Source organism: Actinia tenebrosa, unplaced genomic scaffold (genome assembly GCF_029948245.1).
Source record: "Actinia tenebrosa isolate PJP-AT-01 unplaced genomic scaffold, QUT_ActTen_1.0 PGA_scaffold0__85_contigs__length_37466705, whole genome shotgun sequence".
Lineage (NCBI taxonomy): Eukaryota > Metazoa > Cnidaria > Anthozoa > Actiniaria > Actiniidae > Actinia > Actinia tenebrosa.
The window spans coordinates 31689325-31704241 of record NW_028292569.1 but is presented as its reverse complement, the minus strand read 5'-3'; the positions used below and the strand labels follow the sequence as shown (position 1 = coordinate 31704241).

The following is a 14917-nucleotide window of genomic DNA, read 5'->3' as shown; positions in this document are numbered from 1 at the left end:
TTCAGAAATAGATTCAGTGACCAGGGCCGCCAATAAATTGATCACGATTCCCGCCCATGCTTTACTAGTAAGGGGCGGGCGTAGTAATCCTTGATCATGAGAGGGGAATTAAAGTGCGCACCGCTCTTAGAGTTCAGTCTCAGCTGGAATCGTAAGCTTTTAAATTCGACCCTTAAAACCGAGCACAGATAGATAGAATGGAATTAAGTGCGCACCGCTTTTTGAGCTCACTCTATCCCTGGTAGGTAGAGCTTTGAATACCCCGTTAACACGGAGCAATGATGGAGACTGAGGAGAATAAAGTGCGCACCGCTCTTCGAGGTCTCTCTATCCCTGGTAGATCGAGCTTTGAATACCCTTAACACGGAGCACTGATGGAGAGAGGGGAATAAAGTGCGCACCGCTTTTCGAGTTCTCTGTGTCTGGAGCTCGAAATTTGGTCCTTACAAAGGAGCACTGATGAAGAGAGAGGAATAAGGTTCTCTACATGACACTAGATACAAATGTTTTGGTAATTCATGACTTATTTTCTTATTTTGTCAAAGTGGGTTTGCTTTTAACCGTATCTACGTGATGATAACCAGGTTCTATGGAATAGCAAACACTGTCTTTTCTGAACATAGTCCGTTGCCGGTTATTTTGTGACCACACTTTTCAGCGATGGCGCGCACACCCATCACCAGCAGCAGAACCGACATGAGTATCTATTAAATATAATAAATATAATGAATATAATGAATATCTATGAATGACATAAAATGGAAAATAATAGTTTCGATTTTACGGAAAAAATGAGATGTAAGAGGTTTGGGCTTGTTTTCATGGCCATCGGCTATCTATAGTGAATCGATGAATATTGAATCGCATGATCTCGCGCCTTGTTACAAGCCTCAAACGGTTACAATTAACAACCACAAGACGACTATATTGCATTCTTCTTCCTGTGCTCCATTTCCATTACCTTGGCGCCTTTCCTCCCACTTCTAATTCCTTTTTTTCATTCATCCATTCATGTTAATATTAAGCGTGGGTATTGGTGTTTGTACATCCGTTGACCCTTCATACACCGACGCATTTTTTCCAGTGCTGAGTAACTTTCTCTGCACTTAATGTTTCGTCTAACCGTCCACTTAAACTTTTTATTTCATCCACGTCTTTCTTCAGGCATTCCTCATACCTGTAGTTGTATAGTTTATAAGATTAATAGAATAGCCATAAGGCTTATTTTGGTATTCAAATCGCTTCCTTTCACTTCAAAAAGCTGTTAATCTAAAATCGTTATTTTCGTATAATGCTCGCGCAAAGGGTTTTCTTGGCATTTAAAAAGGCTTTGAATGACATTTAGTCATGGATATTCCGACTAAAGTGCAGCGAAAACACAATCTTATCAAACATGACATTTTTCTTGAAAAGCTTTGAACAGCTGACGTCAATACGGTGAGCGAATGGGGCAGGCAAGACATCATTCGCTTCCAAAATGAGTTTAGTGGTTGATTTGGCCCTTTATGAAAGCTGAATAGCTTTAGCGAATCGAATCAAGACTCCGAATTGAATTTACCATTTTAAGAGCAAGGTCTCAGCAAGTACGAAAACAAAAAGTAATTGCTTAAGATAAAGGATGACCTGTTATGGAAGCTGAGACAAGAAAAGATCGAAGAAAAAATCACCAGTAAAAAGAACAAAGATATTCATTCAAATGTTCAATTTGTATAATAAGGATGTACTTGTAAAATGCAACCCTATTATAGAACCAGATTATTCAGGGCACAAAATTAACGCTCTCAAACTAGCAAAATGCGGGTAAAATTTCGTATTTAGCGAGTGAAAAAACATTTAACTAGCGAAGTTTTGTGAGATGATCAGAGTCCAGAAATTGAAGGACTGAAAAGTTTAGAACCTGCAGCAAGTAAAGCTTGTTATTCACCACGTCCGATCGCTAGTGACTGAAATGTTTGCTAAGCAAAGTCTTGCTAGTGGGTTTAAAAGTTAATTTTGTGCCCTGGTAATTATTCATTGTTCTTTGTCGGAAAGAATAAACACATTTAAAAACATAAACCTCACATTTGGCAGCCATTAACTAGAGTATAGACTACGGCGGTCTGAAAACACTACGATAAAACGTCTGAATGCAAATCAAAGGCATTGTAAACTACTCTAATGTTTTTAATTTTTTGTCTTTTTTTCATTTTACATTATATTTTTACCCTGATATTTTTACTCCGGTTTTTTTTCCCGTTTTTTTTAAAAAGCTATTACACGACTTACAGAGTGGATCAAGCCGCTGTTGTTTCTCTCCTATTGTCTATGCATTTGTGGTCTTGTATGAATATCTGCCATGTCCACGAAGTCAGGGCTTGGGCTACCTGTTATTAAAATGATCGTGCATGGATTTGGAGCCTGGGCCTAGTATTCATTAAAAGCGCGACTACGAGGAGCAATTTTCTCTGCAAATTGTCTTGCAACAGCGTTGCAACACGAGTTGCAAGAAGAGTGTTTACACGGTGCAACATAGACGCGATCGTTGCCAAAAGTAGAAACCAATTGTACTTTTTAAAAACGATTGCTGCAACCTATCTCGCAACATTTTTCAAATTGCGCTGTAGGTTACACGCTGTAATGTTCCAAAGTTGCAAGTTGCAAAGAAAATGCTCTTTGTAACCGCTCCTTGAGCATATGAAGGATACTGAGTGAAATGGATACTACGTTACGTCATTGACCGACGCGCGTCTAACATACTGCGCACATGCTTATTTAAGTCTACCGGAGATGCATGATTCCCCACCTCAATTGCTTTATGCAACGGCTAGTCGAATTTTATATGCCAGTTTACAAGCAGTAGCGCAACCATGATCTGCTCGAAGTCAACCGTCAACATTGACATTTTTTCGCAACTTCAATTGCGCGCAAATTAGTTGTTGTCAACGTTATATTATTATGTAACAAGCAAGCAATGTCTTTCTATTAGCACGCTCACATAAACTTAATAGATAAACGAATCAAGTTCTCGATATACTGGAAACCTTGAGCAATTTTCATAGACTGTCTTTAGCCGTAAGGATCAGCTGACTGGTGTTTGGTTGTGAACCTTACCGTGTAATTAAGAACTAAGATATAACTACATTATTTCCCCAGGATTTTTGTCAAATAAACAGGGGAAATGTGCTTCGTGAGCTCAAATGTACTCAAAATCGCTAGGTTTCAATCAGCTGGTAAAATTCTGAATCTCATTATCTGCTCCAAATGGTGTTCAAACACTGATCACCATGTGCTCTCAGCTAGAAAGATTCTATTGAAAACTTACGATTCAGCTGATGAACACCAGTTACGCACGAGACAGGAAATCCCAGCAATAAGAAACTCGTCTCGGTAAAGAAAATTCAAGAAGGCGACTAATCGGATTAGAGCTATATATATATCATGAGTAACAGATTTCATCACCAACTTTATGCCTTTGACCAATTAGAAACACAATCCTGCAGAGTAGTGCGGAATTTTGAATACCAATACTCTATTAGATCTATCTTCGTAAATGTTGGTAAATCTATTCTAAGATTTAAAATACACCCAAGTCAAAAAGTTATATTCACATTGTAGGCTCTATGTCAGATAGTTGTTTATTTAGTGGACTTTAGTTACTGCTTGGTAAAAAGGCAGTTTTCATTGCCGGCAGCAAAACCGTTCATGTGCGCCCATGGACATTATCAGCTATATAGCATGCGCAAGGTCTACCGTATTACATCATACATTCTTGTTAAAGTATAGTGGGAGCTCGTACACACTTCCTCAAAAAGGACCAAGCAGGGAAATATTAACTCATTTCAAATGTTGTTGGTGTTTGGTATAGGGAATCTATTGACCCAAGTGATAGCAAGGGCAAGGTACATCCTTTCTTTCCCCATGTTGTTGTTGGTATAAGGACTTTCTTGGCTCAAGTATAGTAGGAGCTCGTACAAACTTCCTTAATGTAAACCAAGCAGGAGGGACACAAATCACTCTTATGTTGCTGTTTGGTAGAGGGACGTCTTGGTTCAATTATAGCAGGAGCTCGTACACACTTTAACAATGTTGACCAAGAGGGAACACTGAACACTGTTACTGAGGGTCTTTTTAGCCCAAGTATATAGCAGGAGCCTGTACACATTTCCTCAACGTGTACCAAACAGGGACACTGGCCATGATGTCCCATAATCTTGCATGACATGGGAACTTTGTTGCCCCATATACAGGAGGTTTTGCATTCCCTCTAAGACACATTTCTCTTAGTAGTGCCAGTCAGGCTGGTACCAAGCGAACCAGTGACATTATGGACCACCAAATCACAGTCTCGTTTCCCTCGTTTTGAGAAGATAATCATGCTCAGTTTTAGTGAAAAGTGAAATGCAAGACCTGCGAAATTCGGGAATTTTGAGCGAGTAAACAATCGGGTTGATAGCACTGTTACTATAGTGAAGAAGTTTGACGAAAAATATCACATTAAAGGACAAGTTTTTGAGAAGTGAGACATGGAAGTTAGCGATAAGATTCATGATGTTAAAGGGAAGCCATGTGACGACAAAAACTACCGTAACGATCCCAAGAGCGATGAAAATGTTTCTCTCTTCACCAGGCCCAAGCAACCTGCTTCTTTTGTGTAAAAAGAATTTGATTTTGATCCAAACAGCGACATACACCACGATGATGATTCCAACGGAAGCAAAAGAACATATTGTCATTGTGTAGATGAATAGCCCCGGTGGTAGCATCTGAACCACGTTGGTCATCCAAAACAACCCAGAAATCAAGGCGGCCAAGAACCACAATATACCAATGACAATCATATAATACCTCCTTCGGGTAGAACGGTGAATTAGTGGCAGGAGTACAGCGTATAGACGCTCCAACGATATCACAGTCAGCGTGAACACCGAGGCAAGACCAGAAAATATATCTACTGCATTGTAAGCAAACTGGAAGAGGAGGAGAGTCTTGTTCATCGTTTGGCTTGACGCACTAAGGAAGTAGACGTACATTGGAAGGGCCAACGCCCCCACAAACAGGTCAGCGATGCTCAAACTAACGAGAAACCATCGTCGCAGCTTGCGCGGGGATTTCATGTAAATTAGAGCTAAAATGGAGATAATGTTACCAATAGTTATGATGATGGCTTCCACTGCGAAGGCAGTACACCAACCGGCATTGTTGTGGCTTGGCGCACTTTGATTCTGAAGAGAACTCGATGAATTGGACGAACTGTTCATCTCTGTACCTGCGAATGAAAGATGTGTTAAACCGTCAACACAAACCGCTTTAAAGTAATCCTTGTTTTGACAAAGTTTATGAAGACTAAATATAGCGCACACGGCAGTTCGTGATTACTAAGGAACCATACAGTGGCCCCTTAAGCATTTTGATTGGATGAACTTAAATTTGAACCACTGTAATTGGCTTAAACAGGCGGGGCTCTTGTCGTTACTCGGTACACACATTTCAACACTAGAATTAAATGATTTGTGAATCAACAGGATCACGTTTTCCCTGTAGTTTTTAATTAACATTTATTATAACCCCTACATCATCAATCGTTAATCAAATTCTCTCAGATTAAAAATTTCATTGAATTTGTGTGTCCTTTTCTATGGCTTAAGGCTGAACGTTTTGTGTGTTGAAATGATCAAACATTGCGCAAATGAAGTACATAAGCCAGTGATTGAAGTCTAGTGTTATTCATTAGCAATGAATCGCAGATAACTTATTGAATTATTCAATGATAGGAACACTGTTGTGCGGCCAGGGTCACTTGTGTTATAACGAATGATTTTAATCAACGCTAATGGCACAGTGGATGAATGTCAAGCGTTGCACTGTTTTTTATTTATTCTCAGATAATGATGGTCTGAACGGGGAAAACAGTACGCCGCGTCGTAAGCGAAGAGGCCAATTTTGTTCATTTCCCAATAATGAGTATTTAAAAGCATAGTATTTTCAAATCACTATTAATCAAGCCACCGAACAACGCGCATGTGCACATTTCATCATTTCCCAGTATTCTCAGTAAACCGAAAAGCAAGCACTGAGAAGAGAGATCGAGTTCAATGTAAATGACTTTCCTAAGTTAAGCCTCATTGATGTAAAGAAAAGAGCTGAAGCCAATCGTAAATTAAGAAAGATTTTTTTCGAGAAATATTAGCTTGAAGAAAAACAAACTTACAAACACAGCTGACAATGAGAATTACAATGACTTGAACATCTGGCCTAAGAGCCCTGTATTGATTTGTGATAGAAAAATAGGAATAATCTCTTAATCGCCCTTAGATATCAGGAATAAATCGGATTTTATCCATTCGCCTGTAAACAATAATAATAATAATAATGATAATAATAATAATAATAATGATAATAATAATAATAATAATAATAATAATAATGACAATAACGATTTATTGAAGCATATCTACAGAGTAGCTCTACATCTTCAACAAAGAAAATAATAAAAAATAATAAATAATAATAAAAAAAGCAATGTCAAATATAGGATATTAGCTGTGATTTTTAGACAATGACGGGAAGATAATAATAATATTAATGATATTAATGATATATATTGATAAGATAAAACAATGTTGAGGGCTGGTTGGTAGATTACTTGGTAGAAGGACAGATAGTCAATAGTGAAAAGACAGGTATGTGTGCCGTGTATGCTTAGATATAATTATATTACTAGCTCGTTCAAGAAATCCGATTAGTTGATGTTAAGGTTATAATCCATTCCGGCATTGATGGGTTCTGGGAGTGCGCTAATTGTCCGCCTGTAACATTCACGCTATGATAAAACTACTTGGTTTCTTGAAGAATTTTAACTCTCATCATTCTAATCAGTCGTTGCTTTCCGTTTCAAGCCCTTTTTAAAAATTCTTTAAGAGCCTTAAAGATCGAACGCCCTCAGTTGCAGACCATGCAGTAACCTGCGAGCAATCATTACATCGATTGGTTTGAATCACTTCAAATCTTTAAAAATATCGCTCCAAGCTATGATCTCCACTTGGAAGATTAGCGTACTTGAAGTTAAGAGTGTTTACCGCCGGTAGTTCAATGATTCTATTTTGCCATTAATTACGATAATTTTCAACCAAATTAAATTTTATCACGGAATCTCTTCAATTAAAAAAAGAGTGAAGTCTTGATTGACAATTACATACAAAAGGGACTGAAGAAAAGGCATCTTGTAACGCAATAGGTTAGGAACATTGAGCGTCTAGGATTTATGTTGAACGGATGGATGGATGGATGGATGGATGGATGGATGGATGGATGGATGGATGGAAGGATGGAAGGAAGGATGGATGGATGGATGGATGGATGGAGGGATGGATGGTGGGAGGGATGGATGGATGGATGGATGGATGGATGGATGGATGGATGGATGGATGGAGGGAGGGATGGATGGATGGAGGGATGGATGGAGGGAGGGATGGATGGATGGAGGGATGGATGGAGGGAGGGAGGGATGGAGGGAGGGATGGATGGATGGAGGGATGGATGGAGGGATGGATGGAGGGATGGAGGGAGGGAGGGATGGATGGATGGAGGGATGAATGGATGATGGATGGATGGATGGATGGATGGATGGATGGATGGATGGATGGATGGATGGATGAATTGAGGGATGGATGGAGGGATGGATGGATGGATGGATGGATAAAGAAAGCGGAAACGAGAATTGATAGCCCAATCCTTCTTAAGTTTTAAAATCTACTCTGCCTAAGCTTCTTATATTTATTTTTCATATATTGGTAACAATTTTAAACATAAATATTACCTTTATAATATAATAAAAAGATGACGGATAAACAACTAACAATCAAGAATTATTCTATATCAACAACGACGATTAATATCTATAATTTTCCAAGATTTCTTTTAAAGCAGTATCAAACCACAAAGTATCTATATTAGCTGTAAAAAATTTCAAAACGCAGCCGACTAGCTTGCAGCTATTTTTCAGATATCTTTTGTTATCTTTAATACCGGGCGCCGAAAAAAACAGCTAAACACAATATTGCTTTAACTAAAGTTAAGCTATAAATAAGAGTTAAAATGTTTAAAAAGGTTTGCATTTTCTGTTGCCTGCGCGCTTTGATTTGTCTTAATATATTCATACGATAGTACACGAAAGGATGCTGGCAAATGAGTCCAACGATAGGCCACGTTCTAGCACGATATCCAGGCTCTCCGGAATAAAATGTTCAAAATTGCATTGGATCCAAAAGGATCGGTAGATAAAGTGCTGTAGATTCGATTATTCGTTTCGTTAGGTACGTAGGAACGTCATAAATATGATACATTATTTTATTCCTGCCAATAAATGTATTGAATGATCCACGTGTTTGTACAATACATAAAGTACCTTACAACTTGCAATCCAGTCTGAAGATATCGAACGTGGCTTATTATGGTCTTGGAGTACGGGTGGTCCTACTGATAGGACTAGCTCATTTAATGCGTCCCTGGTGAAGGAAACAAAACACCCGATCCTCTTGTAATATTACTACAGAAAAACATGTTATCAATAAAATAACTTTGGCTCCTTTCCGCGCGAGTCAGCATGATTAGCCTTAAATGATATTAAAAAATGACAGCATAGCGCCAAGTTTTGACGCCAGGAAACTGGCCCTTTTCATAATAGGAAATCGCGCTTCAAAAAGTTTTTTAATACGGCAATTCGATCGACGAATTAATTAAATAATATTCATAAGAAATATATCACTTACAGGAAGCAGTGAGTGGTCCTTATTCAGAGTTTATATGGTCCATATCTGTAGTAACTATCGTTATAGGACAAATATAATAGCGACTCTTTGGTTATATCGAAGTTTGGTGAAAAATATTAATCACGTGATCCGCGTTGCCACAGCGCGCATGCGCTTATATTGGCACGTGTAGATATCTAAAAGCATTCGTTTTATGAGGAAAAGCTTTAAATATTAAGACATCGTGTGCGGTGATATCAAAATCGATAGTGGTGGAAACGTACTAATGAATAAATCAGCGCTAAATCCTTTGAAATTTTATTATCATTCGTACAAGACGGCGATAGAACAAAAGAACTTTCATTGAGATATAAACGGACGATTCCGATTAAGATACTAGATTGAAAACTTAGCGGCAAGTTATGAAAGAGTTGAACAGCATATCTGCGCGGCTGTGTGTTTATATAATTATCATCAATATTTTCTCGTAATGAGAACGGTGTTCTTTGCAACCTAATACTTCAAGGAAATTATAGAATAAACGTAAACTTTGTACAAAGAAAGAAATAATATATCTTAGGATAGGCATCGAAAATTATTTGAACCGATAAAGTTACTACACAAATTGGATTAAAGGACGCACAAAATTCAAATAAAATCGATAAAGCTTTTGCGAGTATTAATATTAGGAGTAAAAGAGTGAATAGACTGTAAAAGACTGAATATGATATGTATCTTAGGTTGAGTCGTTTGATATTGTAAGATGTGCTGAATTAAATGGCTTACAGATGAGCAGTATTAAAAGCCCAGGCTGGTGATAAAGTACAGCTAGATTGATCGTTTAGTTTGTATTAATTACAGTAATGGGATGCGCAGACTTACCGCAAATGCTCGATGTATGAAATACACAAAACATCATTTACAATCAAAATGATAACATTATAAATTTGAAAGCTTTTTGGTTTCCGACGATACGTGCCTTTAAAAAAAAAAAAGAAATCTAAAATAATAAACCTCTTTGTATCGACCTTCCGGTGCAAACTAAACCTTTTTAGACCGACCCGGCTCTGATTGCTAAACCTCTTTATGTCGAGTCGACCCACTTGTTTATCAACTTTGGTTGTTTTGAATTCTATGCGCAACCGGAATGTTATTGGAAATAAAATGGCGCATCGAAGAGAGAGCCCTTCTATGTCTACCCTATGATTTCTAAACCTTACTAAACCTCTGTATGTCGACCCCCGACTTCATGCTATTCCTCGTTATGTGGACCGTCTTGTTTCAAAACCTTTCTATTCCGACTTCCTCTCTAAGACTAAACCTTTCTATGTCGACCTTCTGATTTCTAAACCTTACTAAACCTCTGTATGTCGATCCCCGACTTCATGCTATTCCTCGCTATGTCGACCCTCTGGTTTCTAAACCGCTCTATGTAGATTTTGGTTTTAAAGCTAAACACTTCTTTGTCGACCCTCTATTTATCGACCTTTCCTTCTAAGAACTTTAGTAAAAAAGGTTTCGGGTCTAAACTTCAAGACGTTCAATATAACAAAGATTTCCCTAAAAGATTGCGTATCATAAAAATAGCCTTCCAGCAGTCTAACCGATATTGGGATATTTCTATTCAAAATTTATTCTTCTTCGTATCATTTTGTTGTAGAAATATTTGATGCAATTTTCATAAACATGACAACTCTGTGCTTGTGAGTTGGTTTTTCACTGCCTTCAATCAAACCTAATCAGTCGGTACCTTTCATATTTTTGACTGGCGGCAGCGAAAAACCAAACTACAGCGTACGACTAACACAGAGTTCGCATGCTTATGAAAATTGCGATAAATATTTTTCTCTTTACAAGACGAAATGTAAAGAAATGTAAAATTTCATAAAATGTAAACGTTTTCAGAGCGTAGCCCCTTCATCTGACGTATCATTTTGGAATCACACTGCTAAGGCGGCAAAACGAAATTCGCTAAACTAAATATCATATCACGGGTACAAATCTAATGCACCGGAGAACAACATAATGACGTCATGATAAAATGCCCAAGGTTTTTTTTGAAGATGATGGCAATATTTTGAGTTGATCGCCGCTAAATGTGCACGTACTATAGTATCTGATTTTGGCGCGCACCCTGGGAAATTACCCCACGCGCTAGAAGATTATATATCTGGTATATCTTTACTTTAGACACATTCTTACCACGTTTATCGCGTGGATGGATACAATGATAAGCCAATGGGCAACTTTACTGCTAGTCCACTTTATCTAGTCTATAGGTAGACCAGTAAAATTGAAGGCCGACAGGTCGACCATTGAATTGCCAGTTCGCTCGCAGGTAGACCAGTAAATCTTCAAGCCTGCACAGACAGGCCAGTTGACTACCAAGTTGTTCCAGATCATGTTAGGAATACTCTATTTTGCAGTTCCTTTCAGTGACCATAAATAATAGATTCAAGACGAGGTTGAAGTTTCCGCGCATAGCAAAACTACCCTTTTTATCATGCGCGGTAACTCCAGCCTCGGCTTGGAACTATTATTCGTGGTCACTGAAAGGAATTGCAAAATGGAGTGTTGAAAAAAAAAAGTTGCTTCAGGCCGAACGAAATCCTGGGTCATTAAGAATTTTTTACATATAGCATCACGTGTCGAGGGTTAGTTTTGATACTGGCCAAAGTGGTGGTAGGGGAAAAAACGTGGTCTGCAATCGATATTGTTGAATATATCTTTTTAGAGATCTACCAGTCGAACATATGTCGCACGTATGTTTATTATTTTCTTGAAGTCGTTTTTCTTCGCCAGAACAGTTCCGGTTTTATATGCAATGAAAATCCTATGTTTGCCTATTTCTCTTTGAACCCACTCGTTCTATAGAAATACCTTGCGATCTGTAGTCAATAGAAATGTTAAAGTCTAATGGCCTTCGGTGAAAAATGATTAGATATTGTTGAGGTTTTTTGTCACACTAAACTTTTTCAGCATGTTCTGATCTGGTGACAAAGAGTTGCGATTGTCGTTCACTGGAAATCCTTAGATCGAGTATAATAATCAAGAGAATGCAAAAGCTCATTTCTGGTGCTAAATGATGCCATGGGAAATGGCATTCTGCTGCTTCGGAAAATTAATTTCTTGGCCCGAACTCTTGGCACGTTATGGTTGTTTTTCATCGTAACTTAAAACCACGATTCTCACTCAGGTCTCAAAACGAAAAAACTTATCATCTTAATTTATACTCGAGTTGTCAGCATATATATCATAAACGTCGTGATCAGCGTCACTGAATGAAGGCGCTACTGTTTGGAATATCTAACCCTAAGGATTGCATACATAGTTAAAATAGTGGAATACTGAACTGCACTGAAGCTCACTGTATAAAAAACAAGCATTCGCAATAAAGAGTTTAATCAAACATTTCTGTTCGTCATAGATCGTTGTTGAGATTGTCAGCGTTTTAGGGGATCGATTTTTTCGATGCGCAATATCTTATACGAATGTTTGCTTCTGTACAAGAAAGACATGTTAGAAAACGAAATAACTGTCGACCGCGATGACAGGACAAACCAAAAATCCTTGTACTTCTCAGTAACTGGTGTTTTTATACCTCACGAAGCTGATATTTTAGATGACAGTCATCCACGCTGTTTAATGTCAGTAGTTGACTTAAATCGTCATTTCATTTTGGTTAAAAAGGAAGCGATAGTTGCACAGATAACGACGGAACCATGTACTGGAGCCGGTGATCACACATCTCGTACTGACCCCACAGCCTATTTTTAAGGTGAAATTTAAAAACAGATGTTTATATTTCTTTCTCACTGCCATAAGGAATTACAAGCGCGGATATCATTTTCAGCGAAGAAAGCTCAAGCGAGTTTACCACTTAAGACAAAATCCTTCATTCATTACATCAATTAATCATTTCAAGATCAGAAGCGACAAACATGAAAACATTTTCACAGTGTAAAGATTGTTAGAGTGAAAAATACCTAAATTTTCTAGCGCGTCGAATGAAAATCGTGCCCATTAACTTCAGATATAGCTTACCTATCGTTAAGGATTTTCAAGCTCAATTCGTCGTCAGAAAATGTCTCAAGACACTAATTCTAGCTTTGGTGTTGTCAGTGACTGAGTACACACGAGTATTAAAACAATAGCGAGGGTTTGGTTAATCGAGACGAATTGGGCAGATGACCAATAGGATCTAAGAACAGCTGAAGTCTTGTCTAAGCTCGTCTAGTAACCATTCAAACATTGGTTAGTGATGTCTTGAGTAATGCGCTGTGATTACAGAATAATAATAATAATAATAATAACAATAATAATAATAAATATTATAATAATAATAAATATTATAGTAATAATAAATATTATAATAAACTTTATGTAAGTGTCGAGTAACTTAAGCAATGATATGCTTATTGAGGACACTATAAACTGAATAAAATAGGAAATAATATAAATGAAATCTATATACAAATACGAATATAACTATATATAACTATATAACTAAGAAATACATTAAAAAATAATAAATAAATAAAAATAAATAAAAATAAAACAAAATCGGCTTAAATTCAATAATCCAAACCAAATTAGAAAAATCTTAATTGCAAAAAAATATGGTTAGTTTTCGGTCTTATATATATATTTATATATGTATACTACTTATGATATGTCGTAAATTTAGCTTAGATTTGCATAAAAAGCAATTTGGTCCACACAGAAGTAATTTTTGAGTAAACAATGAGTGAAAACAGAGGCCATTGACCGATAACCGTTACCTTATCATCTTGGTCAGTTTGAGATAACTTAAAACAACCTCTGTTGGGATGGAAGTACTCTCTTATACATAACACATATCGGGTACTATTCAATTTCGTATCCTGAGCGCACAATGCATTGTTTGCAAAAATAAACTTATCCGTTTTCCAAAACCATTTTTTCTTCCGAATTTTAATCTAAATTGTCTTTAAAAAGACATAGAATGAAAAACAATACTTAATAGAACAAATTTAGATCTGGGGAATCTTTGAGTGAAAGCTTTTATTTATCGAGGTAGACTGGAACTGACGATAAACAAGATCGTCACTGATTGGATGAAATAGGATCGAGTAAAACAAAAACATCGGATGTGGACTCCTCCTTCTCATTGAGGCTTTGTCAAAACCCACTCGCCGCTTCCCTTATCGGGGGTAATAACTTTTAATGGCTTCTAAAAAGTGCTTTAATGATAACTAGACATGGTTTAGTCAGTAGTTCAAGCAGTTTGAAAGTGTGGTAAACCAGATACATGCTAATGGTTTGGGGGGGGGGGGGGGGGGGGGGGGAGCGGGGAGGGGGAGGGGAGGGGGTAAGCCGATAAGAAGTGAGAAATGAACTTGGTTTTCTCTCCAATCTGCTATTCTTGAGGTGCATGTTACGTTACAGCCTGTTGGTCGACTATACAAAGCATTTTTCATTGGCTTCTCTTGTTAGATCAACAAAAATATCGGCTGTTTCGTTGTTATTTATATAAGGGAAATTTCGGTAACGTGGTTGCACTCCAAGTTTTTTTCGAGAATATTATTTCCCTATGGGTCTTAAACGTAGGAGAATTTTCCTCAGATATTTAATGATAGTTGATCCGCAACAAAAGTCCCAAAATCGCATTAACTGCTGCATATTTTTTGGCCCAAAAGTGCTTTATCTATGTGTTAAAAGTGCATTATCTATTGTGTTAAATATTCATGACTGCGCGACTAAATTAAGTATATTGTTTACGCGGAAACATGTCAACCATGAACTGCGAAATAAAATACCACGGAAGCGCTTTCCTAAAACACTATTGATAGTTCCTTTAATATTATCTCTTTCTGATTAAATCTCTTATGAATAAATTTTGGCTGCGGTAAAAATTTTCGACGACCGTTCGGCGCAAAGTATGAAAGTGCTGAATGTAGTTCAACTTGGAATCATCGCATGATAAACAGTCAGGATGTTTTTAAAATCTATACGCACGAAAAAAGATTTTTTTTAAATCATGGAGTATTTGATTTCATGATAAAGACATTATCAATTTGTCATTACCAAGCAAAGTTAGTCATTAAATATGCTATACTAACTCCGTAATTAGCAGTAGAAAGAGAAAGCTAAAAGTGATGCTAAAAACAACATGGATGAATATTTCTTTTCCTTGATTCAAAGAAAAGGGT

General features: G+C 37.3%; 1 protein-coding gene across 5 annotated transcripts; it reads right to left on the bottom strand.

Moving 5' to 3' along the window:
• Positions 1-3596: 3596 nt before the first annotated feature.
• LOC116298418 (adenosine receptor A2b) lies at positions 3597-12856 on the bottom strand. Of its 5 annotated transcripts, none has more exons than XM_031706889.1 (3): positions 12771-12854; positions 8384-8483; positions 3597-5245 (listed from the first exon to the last, which is right to left on the bottom strand). In XM_031706889.1, exon 3 carries the CDS (start codon positions 5235-5237, stop codon positions 4317-4319), a length of 921 nt encoding a protein of 306 aa, XP_031562749.1. In that variant the 5' UTR covers positions 5238-5245; positions 8384-8483; positions 12771-12854; the 3' UTR covers positions 3597-4316. The 5 variants fall into 5 exon arrangements, 4 of the variants coding, with proteins under 4 accessions (XP_031562749.1, XP_031562750.1, XP_031562752.1 ...); XM_031706890.1 differs by lacking the exon at positions 12771-12854 and adding an exon at positions 8748-8802; XM_031706892.1 differs by lacking the exon at positions 8384-8483 and having other exon boundaries at positions 12771-12856.
• Positions 12857-14917: the final 2061 nt, after the last annotated feature.

Excerpts from the sequence above, each read along its gene's own strand:
- LOC116298418 (XM_031706892.1), bottom strand. The coding sequence starts at position 5,237 with ATGAACAGTTCGTCCAATTCATCGAGTTCTCTTCAGAATCAAAGTGCG.